Source organism: Chionomys nivalis, chromosome 1 (assembly GCF_950005125.1).
Source record: "Chionomys nivalis chromosome 1, mChiNiv1.1, whole genome shotgun sequence".
Lineage (NCBI taxonomy): Eukaryota > Metazoa > Chordata > Mammalia > Rodentia > Cricetidae > Chionomys > Chionomys nivalis.
In genome coordinates this window covers 82,085,859-82,106,311 of record NC_080086.1, presented here as the reverse complement: position 1 = coordinate 82,106,311, position 20,453 = coordinate 82,085,859, and the positions used below count along the sequence as shown (strand labels likewise).

Here is a 20,453-nt window from a genome sequence, read left to right as displayed (position 1 = left end):
AAAGGGCAGGGAAAAGGCTTATCAAACAAATGGACCTAAGAAACAAGCAGGTGTGGCCATACTAATTTCTAACAAAGTTGACTTCAAACTAAAATCACTCAGAAGAGATGGAGAGAAATATTTTATACTCATAACAGGAACAATTCATCATATGAAGTCTCAATCTTGAATATCTACACCCCTAATATAAAAGCACCCACTTACACAAAAGAAACATTACTAAAACTCAAGGCAGTCATCAAACTACACACACTAATAGTAGGAGACTTCAACACTCCTCTCTCACCAATGGACAGGTGAATCAGACAGAAACCTAACAGAGAAATAAGAGAATTAATGGAGGTAATGAAGCAAATGGACTTAACAACATCTATAGAACATTCCACCAAAATAGGAAAGAATATTCCTTCTTCTCTGCAGCTCAAGAAACATTCTCGAATATTGACCACATAGTCAGTAATAAAGCAAACTTCCACAGTTACAAAAAATATTAGTAACCACCTGTCTCTTATCAGACCACCATGGATTAAAGCTAGAATTCAACAACAATGCTACCCCCAGAGAGCCTACAAACTCATAGAAACTGGACAGTCAACTACTGAACCACACCTGGATCAAGGAAGAAATAAAGAAAGAAATTAAAGTCTTCCTTGAATTCAATGAAAATAAAGAGACAACATACTCAAACCTATGGGAAACTATGAAAGCAGTCCTAAGAGGAAAGTTCATAGTACTAAGTACCCACTTAAAGAAAACAGAGAAAGCATACTTTGGGGACTTAACAGCACACCTGAAATTTCTAGAAAAAAAAAGAAGCAGATGCACCCAGGAGGAGTAGAAGACTGGAAATAATCAAACTGAGGGCTGAAATCAAGAAAATAGAAACACAAAAATGAATCCAAAGAATCAATGAAACAAAAAGCTGGTTCCTGGAGAAAATCAACAAGATTGATAAACCCCTATCCAAACTAATCGAAAGGCAGAGAGAGAATATGCAAATTAATAAGATCAGAAATGAAAGGGGGACATAACCACAGACACAGAGGAAATTCAGAGAATCATTAGATCTTACTAAAAAAGCCTGTATGCCACAAAACTAGAAAATGCAAAAGAAATGGACAGTTTTTTAGATAAATACCATATACCAAAGTTAAACCAGTACCAGGTAAACAATCTAAATAGACCTGTTAGTCGCGAAGAATTAGAAGCTGTTATCAAAAACCTCCCTACCAGAAAAAGGCAGGACCAGATGGCTTCAATGCAGAATTCTACCAGAACTTCCAAGAAGACCTAATACCTATACTCCTTAATGTATTTCACAATATAGAAACAGAGAAATCATTGCCAAATTCCTTTTATGAAGCTACAGTTACCCTGATTCCAAAATCACACAAAGACTCAAACAAGAAAGAGAATTACAGGCCCATCTCACTCATGAACATCGACCCAAAAATCCTCAATAAAATACTGGCAAACAGAATCCAAGAACACATTAGAAAAATTATCCATTATGATCAAGTAGGCTTCATCCCAGGGATGCAGGGCTGGTTCAACATATGAAAATCTATCAATGTAATCCGTCATATAAATAAACTGAAAGAAAAAAAAACCTATGATCATTTCATTAGATGCTGAAAAAGCATTTGACAAAATTCAACATCCCTTTATGATAAAAGTCTTGGGGAGATTAGAGATAAAAGAGTCATACCTAAATATATTAAAAGCTATTTACAGCAAGCTGACAGCTAACATCAAATTAAATGGAGAGGAAACTCAAAGCCATCCCACTAAAATCAGGAACATGACAAGGCTGTCCACTCTCTCCATACCTCTTAAATATAGTGCTTGAAGTTCTAACAATAGCAATAAGACAACATAAGGGGATAGAAAGGATTTGAACTGGAAAGAAAGAAGTTAAACTTTCGTTATTTACAGATGATATGATAGTGTACATAAGCGACCCCAAAAATTCTACCAAAGAACTCCTACAGCTGATAAACACCTTTAGTAATATGGGAGGATACAAGATCAACTCCAAAAAATCAGTTGCCCTCCTATACACAAAGGATAAGGAAGCAGAGAGGGAAATCAGAGAAGCATCACCTTTCACGATAGTCACAAACAGCGTAAAATATCTTGGGGTAACTCTAACCAAGGAAGTGAAAGATCTATTTGACAAGAACTTTAAGTCTTTGAAGGAAGAAATTGAAGAGGATACCAGAAAATGGAAGGATCTTCCTTGCTCTTGGATTGGGAGGATCAACATATTAAAAATGGCAATTCTACCAAAGGCAATTGATAGATTCAATGAAATCCCCATCAAGGTCCCATCAAAATTCTTCACAGATCTTGAGAGGACAATAATGAACTTCATATGGAAAACCGAAAAGCCAGGATAGCCAAAACAATTCAATACAATAAAGGAACTTCTGGAGGCATTACCATCGCTGTCTTCAAACTCTATTACAGGGGTACAATAATGAAAACAGCGTAGTATTGCTATATAAACAGAGAAGTCCACGAATGGAATCGAATAAAGACCTGGATTTTAACCCACAAACCTATGAACACCTCATTTTCGATAAAGGAGCTAAAAGTATACAGTGGAAGAAAGAAAGCATCTTCAACAAATGGTGCTGGCACAACTGGATGTCAAACTGTAGAAGAATGAAAATAGATCCATATCAATCACCATGAACAAAACTCAGTTCAAATGGATCAAAGACCTCAATATCAATCTGAACACACTAAACCTGATAGAAGAGAAAGTGGGAAGTACCCTACAACATATGGGCACAGGAGACCACTTCCTATGTATAACCCCAGCAGCACAGACATTAAAAGCAACATTGAATAAATGGGACCTCCTGAAACTGAGAAGCTTCTGTAAAGCAAAAGACACTGTCACTAAGACAAAAAGGCAACCTACTGAGTGGGAGAATTTCTTCACCAACTCTGCAACAGACAAAGGTCTTATCTCCAAAATATATAAAGAACTCAAAAAACTAGACTTTAAAAAGCTAATTAACCCAATTAAAAAATGGGGCACTGAACTGAACAGAGAATTCACAACAGAAGAATTTCAAATGGCCAAAAGACACTTAAGGTCATGCTCAACGTCCTTAGCAATCAGGGAAATGCAAATCAAAACAACTTTGAGATATCATTTTACACCTGTCAGAATGGCTAAAATCAAAAACACCAATGATATCCTTTGCTAGAAAGGTTGTGGAGGAAGGGGTACCCTCATCCATTGCTGGTGTGAATGCAAACTTGTGCAGCCCCTTTGGAAATTAGTGTGGCGGATTCTCAGGAAATTCGGGATCAACCTATCCCAGGACGCAGCAATGCCACTCTTGGGAATGTATCCAAGAGATGCCCTATCATATGACAAAAGCATTTGTCCAACTATGTTCATAGCAGCATTATTTGTAATAGCCAGAACTTGGAACCAACCTAGATGTCCTTCAGTGGAAGAATGGATGAAGAAAGTGTGGAATATATACATATTAGAGTACTACTCAGAGGTAAAAAACAATGACCTCCTGAATTTTGTATGCAAATCAATGAAAATAGAAAACACTATCCTGAGTGAGGTAACCCAGACCCAAAAAGATGAACATGGGATGTACTTACTCATAATTGCTTTCTAGGCATAAATAAAGGACATTGAGTCTATATAATTTGTGATCCTAAAGAAGCTAAATAAGAAGATGAACCCAAAGAAAAACATATAGTTATCCTCTTGGATATGGGAAGTAGACATGGTTGCCGGGCAAAAAATTGGGAACTTGAGGGTGGGGTGGGGTGGCGGTAAGTGGAGATGGGGATAGAAAAGTGAGATGGGGAGGATGGGGGGAACTTGGGGAAATGGGATGGTTGGGATAAAGGAAGGGTGGATATGGGAGCAGGGAAGTATATATCTTAATTAAGGGAGCCATCTTAGGGTTGGCAAGAGACTTGAACCTATAGGGGCTCCCAGGTGCCCAGGGCTATGTCCCCAGTTAGTTCCTTGGGCAGTTGAGGATAGGGAACCTGAAATGGCCCTATGCTATAGCCATACTAATGAATATCTTACATATCACCAAAAAACCTTCGTCTGGTGATGTATGGAAATAGAGACAGAGACCCACATTGGAGCACTGCAATGAGCTCCCAAGGTCCCAATGAGGAGCACAGGGAGGGAGAACATGAGCAAGGAAGTCAGGACCGCGACGGGTGCACCCACCCACTGAGACAGTGGTGCTGATCTATTGGGAGTTCACCAAGGCCAGCTGGACTGGGACTGAAAAAGCATGGGATAAACCCGGACTCTCTGAACATGGCAGACAATGAGGGCTGATGAGATTCCAAGGACAATGGCACTGAGTTTTGATCCTACTTCATGTTCTGGCTTTGTGGGAGCCTATCCAGTTTGGATGCTCACCTTCCTAGACCTGGATGGAGGGGGGAGGACCTTGGACTTTCCATGGGCAGGAAACCCTGACTCTTCTTAGGACTGGAGAGGGAGGGGGAGAGGAATGGGGTGATGGGAGAGAGTGGGAGGAGGGGGAGGGAAATGGGAGGCTGGGAGGAGGCGGAATTTTTTTTCAATAAAAAAAAGTAATTACCTTGAAAAGAGGTTACATGTGTCATAAACATTTAACTTATGAGATACTATAGACAAATATATAATTAAATGTAAGCACACAATTAACAGCTTGAAAATCCTTACAAAACTTGAACCTTTATAGATTGTTACAGTCAGTAGTTTAACAAAGTAGCCTCCTCAAGGAGGATATTACCATAACAAAACATGAATCTTTAATTGTATTTTGAATCCCATCACCAGTGTATACATTTGAAGATTGTTTACCATAATAATTAAATAGCTTTCTTCTTCTTGAGGCATGTTAACACAAAACTTATTTTCTTATCCACTTTATTTCATTAGATTAGTTTTTCCCTGGAAGGCCACAGAAAACAGAGGGCCTTGTTTTTTGAGTTAGTGAGTGTAAGTTATGTTCAAATACAAAACAAACAATCAGATAATTACAGAAAACATCTTTCAGTTCTCTAATGGAAAGAATGATTGTGTAAATGAAAGTTTATTGCTAAGTGCTTTATCTCAGATATAGATTTGGCATCAATTTTAATGAAAAGTTTATAGAAGAATTACACTATAAATTCACTTCTGGGTATTGCTTGCCCCCAAACTAAATAAAATGACTTAAAGCCCTGTAAAGGCTGTTTTACACTGTAATTAACAATTACTGGTGTGAAATTCATCGTGAGTGTAATGGTCAAAGTATTTAACCTAAGGTATAGTAAACTTTGTGGTTTTGTTTTTCCCTAAATTGGGTATTGACTAACAGGACGTAAAATATTTTTTTAATCAGGTGCTATTGGATTTTTCACTGCTTTATTACTGAAGTTTATCGTTCAATCAAAAAAGCATATATTTTAGTGCCTGTGTTGACAGGAAATAATTCCAAATCCTTCCTGCTAAAATCCCTCTTCCTATTTCTCCTGCTGCCCTTTGCAAAAGAAAGAGAATAGTCAGCAGCTTCTGTATTTTCTTAATTTATTTTCATGCCTTATGTTGTATAATGTAGAACATTACTAAATACACTTATACAAAATTTGATGACTTTAAAATAGCATAAAAATCAATTTGAAATATAAGCATTGCAGTTTTGTGCAAGTTATCCCTTTTGAAAACTACTGATTTTGCTTAGTACTTAGAAAAGAAAAAACCTAATTTAACAGAAGTCGATTGAACATGAAATTTTTGTCCCTCTGTATTATTAAATGAGGAAGAAATATTCTTCTTTATCTAATCTCATTAACTTTTATTTTAACTCTATTTTGTCTATCATTAAGTGTCACCTGTTTCTTGTACCTCTCATTTGCTTTGATACTTTTGTTATCTTTTCATTGTAAGGTGGTTCATATCTCTATAGGAAAAAATGAGTTCCTGAAATATGACTAAAAGATAGATTTTGTTTCTTTAATTAATCTGTATCTTTTTACTGGATAGTTGAGGCAATTACTATTTAAAGTTATTATTAAAAGGAGTGAGCTGACTGCTACAAAAAGAAAAAAGAAAAAAAAAAGAAAATCCCCTATATCAATTTCTTTGAAATACCAAACTTCTTACATTAGTTATTTCCGCAAAGCTGTGACACATACCTAATATATGGAATGTGAGAAATGACATGATTCCTATGCTCCGAATTCACTCAGGAGATGTCTTTTTCTATTTCCCATGTAGATTATATCTGTATATGTCTCCCTTAGGGTTCTCTTTGTTGTCGAGGTTCTCTGGGATTGTGAAACATAGGCTGATTTTTATTTGTTTCATGTATAAAAGTCACTTATGAATGAGTACATATTATATTTGTCTTTCTGGTTCTGAGTAAGAACCTATAATTCTGATGACAAAGAAAAACATATAGTCATCCTCCTGGATATTAACCTTCATCAGGCAGAGACAGAGTCCCACACTGCAGCACCGGACTACAACCCCCAAGGTCCAAATCAGGAACAGAAGGAGAGAGAGCACGAGCAAGGAACTCAGGACCGCGAGGGGTGCACCCACACACTGAGACAATGAGGATGTTCTATCGGGAACTCACCAAGGCCAGCTGGACTGGGTCTGAAAAAGCATGGGATAAAACTGGACTCGCTGAACATAGCAGACAATGAGGACTGCTGAGAAGTCAAGAACAATGGCACTGGGTTTTGATCCTACTTCACACTGGCTTTGTGAGAGCCTAGGCTGTTTGGATGTTCCCCTTACTAGACCTGGAAGGAGGTGGGAGGTACTTGGACTCCCCACAGGGCAAGGAACCTGGTCTGCTCTTCAGATTGATGAGAGAGTGGGAGTTGATTGGGGGAGGGGGAGTGATATGGGAGGCGGTGGCAGGGAAGAGACAGAAATCTTTAATAAATAAATAATAATATTAATAAAAACAACAAAAAAACCAGTTCTGAGGGATCTCTATAGAGTTTTTTTTTTTTTTTTTTTTTTTTTCGAGACAGGGTTTCTCCATAGCTTTTGGTTCCTGTCCTGGAACTAGTTCTTGTAGACCAGGCTGGCCTTGAACTCACATCTATAGAGTTTTTTATTTAGTTTTATTACTCTCAACATATTGATCTTAAACACATGATAATTTCTTTTGAAAATTTATAGATGGGACTAAAGAGGAAGAAAGACATTTGGGGAAAGGAAACTCTATAGGCAGCTGTACCTTAATGTCACTGTGACTTTCTCAGTCTGATTGTCTTTGCAAAAATATATCAGCAGATGGAAACAATAAGAGAGACATCTGGTGACTCTGCTACATCATTCAGGGGTTTATGTCATGGCTTGTATCACTGTGGGAGGAGTATTCCAATACTGTTGACAGTAATAAGTAGCAACATCTTCAGGCTGCAGGCTGCTAATGGTGAGAGTAAAATCTGTCCCAGATCCACTGCCACTGAACCTTGAAGGAACCCCAGACTCCAAACTGGCTGCATTGTATATGAGGAGTTTAGGAGAACTGCCTGGTTTTTGCTGATACCAGGCTAACCAATTACTAATGCTTTCACTTGCCCTGCAAGTAATGCTGACTCTGTCTCCTAGAGATGCAGACAAGGATGGAGACTGGGTCATCTGGATGTCACATATTATGCCTGTGAGTGGAAACATACAAATAATATTCTTGGTTAGTCATGATAGAAATGACTTCTGTGAAGTTCCAGCTGCAATGATTACAAAAAGATAAACAAATTAACATAGTTGTCATTCCTTACCTGGGATCCAGAACAGCAGGAACACCAAAAGCTGAGAAGGATTCATGTCTATGCTGTATTGTGTTATTGACTGAATCTTAGACAGGGTATGACCATGCTTTTAAGAAGATGTGAGTGAACAAATGCAAATCACCAGGGCCTGGGCAGAGCTGAGCACAGATGCAGGGATGCTTTATCTTAGTAACTCAGCTGATTGAGGTGCAGGTGTCCCAAGCTAGACCAAAATGTTTCAGATTTTACTAAACACTGTTTTTGTTAATGTTATAGTTTATTACAAAAAGTGTTTTGATAATTTTTTCAGTAGGCCAAAAGAAATTAACACAAGTATAAAATCCTTTATTCTCATCACTTCTATACTCAATTGTTCCAATTTAAATAATGTGCTTCCTCCTGCTAGCTGCTGCCATATTCCTCCTGTATTTGGCTTGGTGGGATTGTTATGTTAACAGATACCACTGTATCTAATACAAAGTGATTATTTCATAAAAGATCTCCTCTCCTCCTTGTGCAATTTACTTGCAGATAATAACAAAGATGATTTTTATAAGAGCAATGATGCTTGTTTAAATCTATGTTTTGATTAAACTTTCTGGGTCATCCTAAAAGATAGGGGTTATTAGGACAGTTAGTTAAGATGATTGATGATATGTTTTAGGTTTTTCTGCCAATTGCTCCAATAAGTGAACTGATAATACCAGGTCCTCTAGAAATATACCCAACAATCTAACTACTCAATGATTTTTAACAGTTCATTTTTTCTTGTTTTTAAAGGACTTTCTCATTCTGGAAGTTCAGGTGAACATTCTAGTTAAAGGGAGGAGGTGTGGTAGGGAACAGAGCTATCTCCCAAGGTCTTTTCCTTACAAGTCCCTAGAAAAGTTTCTAATAAGATTTTCTGACTACTGGGTTTACATTTGTTCATTAGAATGTCTGTGTCAGCTCAGCCCAGTGTGCAACTGCATCCTGGACAATCTTCATGGCTATATAACTCTAGGATGATGTGCATGTATAAAAAGTAAGAGCAATGTTACATTCCACAGAGCAGAAGTCTAAGGCAGACCCATAGACTTGAGGTGAGATGTCAGGGAATAACTTGAGAATAACTGAAGAAACTTGCTATATACAGAAACAGTAGAAATTAAGACCCATCACCAGGGTGGGCAAAGAACGGGATAAGACAAATCACTCTCTGAAAGAGAAGAAATTCTTTTGGAATGCTGGGGCACACATCAAGTTAGAAAGTACTAGATTATTTTGGGGCATTGTGACATTGGATAGAAACAAAAAATTACAAAAACAAAAGCCAATCTAAAACTTTTACTTTACTACCTATATTTCTCCCTAGAGCACCAATGAACTAAAACATAGTTAAATCACCAAAGCAAATTAGTAACTCTGAAGAATAAGAGCTGCAACCCAAGCATTTAACTAATCCAGTGAAGTAAAAAGGAATCTAGGCACAGTATGACAGCTGTATAGTCAGTAGCTGGACTAGCAGAGATCACTTTTGGGGAGCCTGGGTTACAGTCACAGCACAGTGACATGTGGGGTACAGAGCATTGTCAGGGATCCCAGATATTTGGTACTAGATCATAGCCAATGTAACAAAAATGTTTAGAGACAGCAGAACTGTGGCCAAGTCTCAGAACAGGGTGTCCTTTCCAGGAAAGGAACAGCAAGGGCAGATACAGTGAAGCAAGCAAGTGATAAAGGTGGTCCTTCCTTAAAGAACTGACAATAAGCCTTCATTGTCTGCCGTGTTCAGAGAGTCCGGTTTCAACACATGCTTATTCAGTCCCAGTCCAGCTGGCCTTGGTGGGCTCCCAATAGATCGGCCCCACTGTCTCAGTGGGTGGGTGCACCCCTCGTGGTCCTGATTTCCTCGCTCATGTTCTCCCTCCTTCTACTCCTCATTTGGACCTTAAGAGCTCAGTCCATTGCTTCAAATTGGGTCTCTGTCTCTATCTCGATTCATCGCCAGATGAAAGTTCTAAGGTGATATGCAAGATATTCATCAGTATAGGAAGGCTGATGAGAAGCCAAGGACAATGGCACTAGGTTTCGATCCTAATACATGAACTGGCTTTGTGGGAGCTTAGCCTGTTTGGATGCTCAACTTCCTGACCTAGACAGAAGTGGGAGGACCTTGGTCTTCCCGCAGGGCAGGGAATTTGGACTGCTCTTCAGTATCAAGAGGAAGGGGGAATGGAGTGGGGGGAAGAGAAGAGGAGTGGGGATAGAGGGAGGGGAGTAGGGGGAGGGGGTAATATGTGGGATGAGGGGGAGGGAAATGGGAAACGGGGAGGAGGCCTGAAATTTTAATTAAAAAAGAATAAAATAAAATTAAATTAAATTTAAAAAAGAATTGACAATAAATTTTTTGAAGTATTTTATTAATTTTTATTGAGCAGTACATTTTATATTGAAAATTTCCACCTCCCTTCCTCTCACTTCCCTCCCCTCCCCCTACCCCCACTCCCCCTCCATCCAGTGAGCATCCAAACAGACTAGGCTCCCACAAAGCTAGTCCATGCAGTAGAATCAAAACCCAGTGCCTTTGTCCTTGGCTTCTCAGTCAGCCTCCACCATCAGCCACATTCAGAGATTCCAGTTTGACCACATGCTCCATCAGTCCCAGTCCAACTGGCCTTGGTGATCTCCGATTAGATCAGTCCCACCTTCTCAGTGGGTAGACACACCCCTCAAGGTCCTGACTTCCTTGCTCATGTTTTTCCCTCCTGCTGCTCCTCATTTGGACTTTGGGAGCTCAGTTTAGTGCTCCAATGTGGGTCTCTGTCTCTATCTCCATCCAATGCCAGATGAATGGTCTATGGTGATATGCCAGATATTCACCAATGTGGCTATAGGATAAGACCAGTTCAGGCACCCTCTCCTCTGCTGCCCAAGGAACAAGCTGGAGACATCTCCTTGGAAACCTGGAAACTCCTCGAGAGTCAAGTCTCTTGCCAACCCTAAAATGGCTTCCTTAATTAAGATATCTACTTCCCTGCTCCCACATCCACCCCTCCCCCATTCCAACCATCCCATTCCCTCAAGCTCTCCCCATCCTCCCCTTTTCCCTTTTCTCTCCCCATCTCCATTTATCCCCACCCCACCCCCACTCCGGTGCTCTCAACTCCTGTCTGGCAATCTTGTCCACTTCCAGTATCCAGGAGGATAACTATATGTTTTTCTTTGGGTTCACCGTCTTATTTAGCTTCTCTAGGATCACGAATTATAGGCTCAATGTCCTTGGATTATGGCTAGAATCCACTAATGAGTGAGTACATACCATATTCATCTTTTTGGGTCTGGGTTATCTCACTCAGTAAAGTGTTTTCTATTTCCATTCATTTGCATGAAAAATTCAAGATGTCATTGTTTTTTACCACCAAGTAGAACTCTAAAGTTCTCTAAAGTGCCACACCTTCTTTATCCATTCTTTATCCATTCTTCTACTGAGTTGCACCTAGGTTGTTTTCAGGTTCTGGTTATTATAAATATACAAATGTGCTTGAGCAGTACATTTTTATAATATGTTTTTGATTGCTGGCTACATAATCTCATTTGGCAAGCATTAGTCGTGGGGGAGCTATAAAACCAGGTCTTTCAACAAAAACACAGTTTCCCCACCTCTGACCAATACCCTGTGCCACTTGATCACATGGTCCTCTATTCCTTCGATTCTTATTTGTGATTCTTCAACAAATAAAGTAGATATAAGTGGGTAAAAGCTCCCACAGTGAGGACCTACTGTTTATGTAAATGCTTTAGTCCCAAGGTGGTGCCATTATAGGTAGCCAAGTTCAGCAAGAGCATGGTCCTTGCCTCAGATAATCTCAGTAGCCTTTTCTTCTACAATGACATGGTGCCTGGGTTCAGACTCAAATCATCAGGCTTGAACAGCAGAAAAATTTACTTGCTGAGAATTTACACAGGTTTCAGATATCATTTTCAGTGGAAAATCATTGGGAATTACTCTGAATGATCTTTTACCTTGCTGTACACAGTCTGTTTTTTAAAATAATTTAGACCTAATGTTTATTTTTAAAAAAAAAGTGGATTTCCCAAGGCGCAAAGGCAGAATTTTGGATAGAGATCAGCCACCCGAGGAACCTAAATATAGATGCTATTGACTCCTTGAAGAGCTGATTCTGTCTGAATAAATGAATATTCTTTTCCCATGTGGTACCAACTGAGATTCTCAAATTCATTACAACTAAACAGGAAGAGTAAAGTGGCTATCTCTTTTGTAGAAACTATAAGAATGGCAAACTGAACAAATATTTTAATTAAGTATTTAGGTAGTAGCCGGGCGGTGGTGGCGCACGCCTTTAATCCCAGCACTCGGGAGGCAGAGGCAGGCGGATCTCTGTGAGTTCGAGACCAGCCTGGTCTACAAGAGCTAGTTCCAGGACAGGCTCCAAAACCACAGAGAAACCCTGTCTCGAAAAACCAAAAAAAAAATAAAATAAAAATAAAAAAAAATAAAAAAAATAAAAAAGTATTTAGGTAGTAAAATCCATATATGAAATCATACAGAAAATTTTAATAAACACAGCATCACTAGTAAATGTAAATTAATGGAGGCTCAGGAAAATGCACAGTCTGCCAATTTGTGCTTCCTAAATTTCTTATTGACTTCCCATCTCAGTGCTTCTGAAAAAGACATACCACCACATTCCTAGGATTTTCCTCGAGGTTGAGAAGGGTATTTTCTGCAGCATCTTGGTCTTCCCACTGTTTTTTTTTTTTTTTTTTTTTTTTTTTTTTTTTTTTTTTTTTTTTTTTTTTTATCTTGAACTATCATCAAACAGTTGGAGAAGCATATGATCACTTGTTCTGATGAGATGTAGATGAGTACCCACCGCCTGGGTGTACTGGAAGACTTAGGCTTATGGTCCTCATACTGCAGATCCTGCAAGATCGGTGACAAGCATCCACTAAGTGTTCTTGTCTTATAATACATAAAAGGCATTTTTTTTGTCTAAGAATGAGGATCCTAAACATGGCATTATTAACCAGATTTTATTTCTTTCTATTAAATTTGCAATATTTTAGTGCATGTGTTCATATTATGTGCATATGTTAGCATGTGTTATGGATTACCCTAGATGTGAAGAATGTATATTTGTGTGGTATCTAGTCATTAAACAGATGACTTGAGTAGCAGGCAGATTTCACATATGCTTCAGATATGATGTGATTTTCATTAGAAAGTTATTTGGATTTACTCTGAAATTACCTTTACCATAATATATACAATGTGCATTAATATGCTTTTTTTCTACTATACAAATTTTCAAGAATGCATTTCTTTATGACATTTGGAAGTTGAATGTTGAGACTAAAGACAACCAGAGTATGGGTTTCATCACAAGTTTTCTTCTAATCAATTGTGTTAGTTAACAAGAGATGTAGTAATAATTTTTTAAAAATTGATTTACAACAATAGCAACACGTGGGATCTCCCATTGGATGATAGAATGCTACAATCACATTCCATGAGCTGACCTTTATCCAGAGTTTTTAGGAAGGTCTCTTCCCTTTGCCATTTTCTGGTTATAAAGGCTGTAGCTTCTCTGAGATTTAAGGGAAGAAAAGAGAGAATACAGATCAACCTATATGACTTATTTTTTTTTTTACCATAACCTTACTCTGACCTCCTTGAATCAAGTTCACCTGAAATGACTGTCATCAGAATCACCAATAGCAATAGATGGCCAACTCATCCACCAATTTTGGCTTTCATGGGGCTTACATACATTATTCCTTATTACTGTGGAAGTGATAATCACACAATTCATAATAAAAAGATACAACATTTGTAGACTGGAGGATACCAATAGTGGGAGTAGTGGGAGTGAAATTTGAGCCAGATCATCTTCCACTGAACCTCAAGGAGACCTCAGTTTACAGATTGTGTGTCTTACGGACCAGAGCTTGGAAGCATTCTCTGATTTCTGCAGTTTAGGGTTCCAGCCTAAAAAAAATACTAATTCCATGACTGATCTGGCAAATGAATCTGGTTGTTTCTCACAAAAATATTGGCAAAAGGATGAGAAAACAGAATGCCATATCTCACACCTCAGAGTGGAAGCATACAGCAAATATACATTGTGTACATTGTGTAATTTTTTTTGCAAAATGATTTCCCTGAAAATCCATCTTTGATCAGGATGGGCTAGACCGATGCAGTGCCATCATCTTTTGTGAAAACAAAAGTGACCGGAAACCCAGGAAATAAGGAGGGGTATTGATCTCTGTCTATCTGCATCTTGGTTTTGGTTCAATCTATGAAGAAGGCTGTGGGCCAATAAGCTGTGCTCTGATAATATACAAATTATCAAGGGGGCTGTATACACTTTGACATGACTCTACAACTGTCTGAGCTTTGACTTTGTGGTTCAGTGCAGGCTCACATGTTTCCAGGTTTTCAAGATAGACCAGTGCAGCACACATTTACTTACAGGGGCATTCATATCTGTGGGCAAAAGAACAACATTGGCATAGGATCTTGTGGCAGTAAATTTTTTATCACTCCCTGTTCCTGTAGGTGCTTTTGTATTTCCACTACATTTCCCTGAAGGTCAGAAACTATTTTTGTGAAATAGTATCAAACACCTGAGGGAAACCTATACTTACTGCCTTTGCTTACTTTAGGAATTTTTGAAATTTTTAATTAAAGAAAAGTTGCTGTTTTTTTCCTGCTATGGCTGAAGTGAATTGAAGAAGTAAAACAATATTTACATGGAAAAAGCAGTTCAGTCACCTCTAGCTAAGCTGTCTTTATTTTTGATTTTATCAATGCTTTTCCCAGTTAGTAGAACCAATATTAAACAATTTCTCACTACCATCTTAATAATATAATTTTCCCTGTACTATTTTGTAGTAGCAACTATCCATACCTGGTGTTCCTTATAATCCCCTAACTACTGCTCATGCTCTGTGTCTCTGGGTTACAAAAACAATTATATTTACTTGCTGGGAATTGCACACATGTATACCATGTGTTATGGACCTATCTATCTCCATTCCTATATGAAACCACTATCCTGAATGTCATAAAGCATATTCTCATTCATAATTTCTTGTCTTTTTGTTTGGTTCATTTATTTATCTTTTTTAAGTATATATGTGTAAGTGTCAGTTTTATGGTAGGTAGTTGTGAGTGGAGGTGCCCAGAGGAGCAAGAGGAGTCAATTCTCAAGAACTAATTATTCAGTGAGTTGTGAGCTACCCATTGTGGTGCTTAGAAAAACTTGAGTCTTCTGATAGAGCAGGGTGTGCTTTTTACCATTGAACTATCTCTCCATTTGTGCCTATCATGAAATTGCCCTTTTTAAAGACTTATAGCTTTCACTATCTAGGTATTGCTGCATAGAGATGATCTTTTGGAATTTAAGTAACTCACCAGTGACTATACCTCCTAAGGTAAATGACTATTATTCCCCTAATAGCCATCAACTGCAATAGTTCCTTTTCAATGGGTTGGACCTTATAAGAGTCTTCGGTTATCCTACTCTTCACAAATTTCAGAATATATCTCAAACTAGTATGCAGAAAGATGTTTAGAGACAAAATGGTGAGAAGAACTATGAAATGCTTTCTTCTGGACAATACATGGATGTTTCCTCATGAAGGCATAACAGCTGTATTTACATACAACCCTCCCCATGAGATCAAGACTGTCAAAAGTCTCTATCCCCTCTTAATAAGGGCTGTTGTCTTTCAGAAACAGAAGTCGTTTCATAACAAGTGTTCATACAACTTTGAATGCTATGTGCTCATCTTTTGCTTCCTGTGCACCTGCCACTCCTCTTAGAGGTCCCATATTAAGGAAGATATTTGAAGATCTGTGAACAGATTGTGTCGTGTACTTGATTATCAATGGTGTCTCTTCCTGAGGTTTAGCTCTCAACTACTGACTTTATGCTTATAAATGAACATCTTTGTTAATGAAATAATTTTTTTCTTTTTTTATTATTAATTAATTTATTTATTTAATTATTAAAGATTTCTGCCTCTTCCCCACCACCACCTCCCATCCCCCCCTCCCCCAATCAAGTCTTCCTCCCTCCTCAGCCCAAAGAGCAAGCAGGTTTCCCTGCCCTGTGGGAGGTCCAAGGACCACCCACCTCCATCCAGGTCTATTAAGGTGAGCATCCAAACTACCTAGGCTCCCACAAAGCCATTACGTGCAATAGGATCAAGAACCCATTGCCATTGTTCTTCAGTTCTCAGTAGTCCTCATTGTCCGTTATGTTCAGCGAGACCAGTTTTGTCCCATGCTTTTTCAGACCCCGGCCAGCTGGCCTTGGTGAGTTCCCGATAGAACATCCCCATTGCCTCAGTGTGTGGGTGCACCCCTCGCGGTCCTGAGTTCCTTGCTCTTCAATGGAAGAATGGATGAAGAAAGTATGGAATATATACATATTAGAGTACTACTCAGCAGTAAAAAACAACGACTTCTTGAATTTTGCATACAAATGGATGGAAATTGAAAACACTATCCTGAGTGAGTTAAGCCATACCCAAAAAGAGGAACGTGGGATGTACTCACTCATATTTGGTTTCTAGCCATAAATAAAGGACATTGAGACTATAATTCGTGATTCTAGAGAAGCTAAATAAGAAGGTGAACCCAAAGAAAAACATATAAGCATCCTCCTGAATATTAACCTTCATCAGGCGATGAAAGAAGACAGAGACAGAGACCAACATTGGAGCACTGGACTGAAGTCTCACGATCCAAAGGAGGAGCAGAAGGAGAGTGAGCACGAGCAAGGAACTCAGGACTGTGAGGGGTGCACCCACACACTGAGGCAATGGGGATGTTCTATCGGGAACTCACCAAGGCCAGCTGGCCGGGGACTGAAAAAGCATGGGACAAAACCGGTCTCGCTGAACATAATGGACAATGAGGACTACTGAGAACTGAAGAACAATGGCAATGGGTTCTTGATCCTATTGCACGTAATGGCTTTGTGGGAGCCCAGGTAGTTTGGATGCTCACCTTAATAGACCTGGTTGGAGGTGGGTGGTCCTTGGACCTCCCACAGGGCAGAGAAACCTGCTTGCTCTTTGGGCTGAGGAGGAAGGAAGACTTGATTGGGGGAGGGGGAGGGAATGGGAAGTGGTGGTGGGGAAGAGGCAGAAATCTTTAATAATTAAATAAATTAATTAATAAAAAAAGATTCAAAAAAAATGGAACAGTAGTTGAGTAAATGTGTGTGTAAGAAAAAGCATATAGAAGAGAGACATGTGTAGATAGAGATGTGGAGGTATGCAAAGATATAGTGGAGTGTAGAAATATGAGGCTGTGCTGGAAAGAGATGTATGTATGTAAAGAGAAACGTATACCTGTATTAAAGAATGTAGCTGATGGAGACAGAGAGATTGCCAGAAAGAGATGGTTTTAGATGAAGTAAAAAAGAAAGTTTACCATCAGAAAGTATATGCTTCCTTATTTGCCCCACAGATAGAAAAGTTTAGTACTCACAGCACTGATAGTATTATTATTATTATTATCATCATCATCATCATCATCATTATCATCATCATCATCATCATCATCAACTGGGCTGGAGGAACCTTGCTTCCAGTTAGCAATAGAGTTTAGTGTGAGGTTTTATTTCCTAGGAATGTTAGAAGATACACCCAGGAATTCTCACATGATACTTTTATTATTGTAATTATTTGGACAACAAAACATACATGTTAATATGAATGGATATAAGTCCAAGAGGTCTCAAACTTATACTGCTTTGTTTTTATTGTTTTTGCTTTTTGTTTTTCGGTTTTTTGTTTTGTTTTGTTTTGTAAAGAGAGCATTCATTATGAACTATAGGACTAACTGGCAGAGGTTAGAAAAGGAATCAGCAATTTCTGCATTATATCTATCAGGGCAGCTACATCCATCCCAATCCAAAGAATTTTGCATTAACTGCTGTGAACCACAGTAGATGAACCAGTTGATAGATCATGTGGTATCACATAGGCTGGTAAAATAACAGTTGGTGACTTTGTGTTCTGAAATTAGAATGATCAATGTAACCGTTTAAACTATGACTATCCTATAGACTCTTTTTTAATGAAAATTTCATGTGTATTGTATAATACAACAGCCATCAATCACAAAGTGTACATGGGACAGAACACATGAAGTGTAGCAAATGCAACTAAAGATTTTAATTTATAATTCAATTAAATTGCATATCGTTATGTGTGATTAGTATTAACTTTTTGGTGCAATATTGATTTACCATCTTTATTATGGTAGCCAGGCTGCTAAGGGTCTATCTTATAGTCACTACTGTAATAATTAGGTCCCATCATATTTACACCTAAAATTATTGAAATCAAAGGAATCCTTCTCCATTTTGTGGACACTTGATAAGTTTTTAGTCCTGCTTGACTTGTTCTCTAATTGTACTACTACAAGTAGACTTTTCTGCCATGACCTTTTCCCTTAGATTGTTCTCTTATGAGATAGGAAATCTTGCAATGAGGACAGTACCTCAGATTTTTACCAAGTTGAAGGTCTATTTTTCTAGAAGAAGGGTCTCCAAATCTGAATCTCACCTAAAAACTTTGCTCTATATTAATATAAATTTCATAGCAGTCATTTGCTTTTGACTGCATTCCATTTGGTCTTAATGTTTTGTGTTTGCATATTCTTCTGTATTATAATAATTTACAGTTTCCTTTCTGATATTTTCTTCTGCCCCATTTAATAATAAAACTGTATATCTTTCTGTCTTATTTATGAGTTTTTCAGGACTCCTTTTGTTAAGATTTATAACACTTTCATCAAAGATGAAAATTTGAGAAGCTCAAGTCATAAATTATTGGCTGTTCAACTTGAAGACACGAGTTTTATTCAAGAACACATGTCAAATTATTCAAAGAACTATGGCAAGTGACTGTGATCCCAGCCCTTGGAAAGGCAGAGACAGGTCAATCCAGGGATCTCTCTAGAGAGTCCATCTAGCTTACTCAGCAAGCTCCAGGTAAGTTAAAGTCCCTGTCTCTAAATGTAAGACAAAACAAAATTAAATTGTTCTGATGATCATTAGTCAAGGTTTATCTGTGACTTCAATACTTGCCAGCACAACCACAAATGTACACCCACATATTCACAAAATACCTAACCTTCATATAAAAATGGCAAGAAGATAATGAGTGTTTTCAGCCTTTCAAACATTTTAGGACTTTCTTTTTGTAGATGAAATATATTGCATCTTAGAAATATTGCATTGTTTTTGAAAAAAATGCATTTTTTCTTGGATGTGGACAGTTTGATGACATTTGTGTGGAGAACCAATCTAAATGATCTTCAATGTTTTAGAATTAATGATGTCCCACTTTTCATTATTGTTCAATTCTATGTACTTCTAATGAAAATTCTGAAATTCTCTAATACTTCTATGTTGCATATGTCTCTGCTTACTTATCATAGTACTTACTCCATATACTTTAGAATTTTCCATTTGATTCATAGATCCTCACAGTTATTCTACTTACCTGGTAAGTAACTTTATGTTTGGAGCTGTTAAATATCATTGAATTGGATCTCTTATCAGTTCTTGACTTTCTCTGCTTTCTTTTCCTCTTTTGTTTTTAACAGGGTCTCAATAACCCAGTTGACCTCAAAAGTTCAAAGGACAGAGCTCCAAAGGCCTCTCTCCTTCTCCATCTCTGGTCATTGTTGTTTCTATTATGTTCCCACTGGACTGCTCTTTGTAACCTGCCACAGATATTGCTTCTTCTTCACTTATCTGTCATGTAAGTTGTACTAAATCATTTTTTTCTATTCTATCTAGTTTGATTCAACCATTTTCAAACTCTTTTTTTTGTTTTTTCCCTGTGATTCTGGTCACAATTTCTGATATGGCCTGGGAATCTGAAAGACTTACCCTTGAATTTTTTGTATGACTTACCTCTGTGCTATATTTGAAAAGAAAATGATTTCACTTGCAGGAATTTTTCCTCTCTTTTCACTCATGTATTTTGTTTTTTTTTTTTCTATGAAGGAGTTAATATTATGTACATAAATTTATTATTTCTGAGGTACTGTTTTTTTATTGGTTACATAATTTCTATTGATCTATTTTTAGTTCTCAGTGACAAAAAAATGTCTAACCTTTTAAATTATTGAGATCAGATATAAGTAATAAGTGTCAGTAGTTAACACACTGTGCAGTAGCTATGCAGAGTCTTTCTGTTTCCTGATGTCTAAGTGTAATAAATTAACTTTGACAAACATTATTCATTCTTCCCACCTTGGGAACCTGCTTTGATGACCACCATTACACTCTCAAGAAACTCATACCCACACTTTATATTAATGGTTTTGATTCCAGAAATAACCAGAAGTTGGAACTGTGTTGTGATGTCTTCTACATAGAAGCATCCTTGTGGGTTAAGATAACTGTTTAGATCTTAGAAAGATCCTGCTGTTGCTCCTGCAGAGAGCTAGTTAAGTTTCCAGCATTTACACTGGGAGACTTACAACTGCCTGGTCCTTTTGTTTCCAGAAATATGACATTGTCTTCTGGTTACTTCAGGCATTGGGTACACATAGTAGTAGTAATAAGATGACTCACACATACACATATATGATTCTTAAAAAGAATACAAAAGAATTAAAAGAGAATCAGCTCTAAAAGCAC

The 20,453-nt window shown here is 37.9% G+C and overlaps 1 gene segment (V, D, J or C); it reads right to left on the bottom strand.

Moving 5' to 3' along the window:
• Positions 1-7,339: 7,339 nt before the first annotated feature.
• LOC130877652 (immunoglobulin kappa variable 1-5-like) lies at positions 7,340-7,837 on the bottom strand. The segment is given in 2 exon segments: positions 7,340-7,659; positions 7,780-7,837. Coding segments are annotated over 2 exon segments (366 nt in total).
• Positions 7,838-20,453: the final 12,616 nt, after the last annotated feature.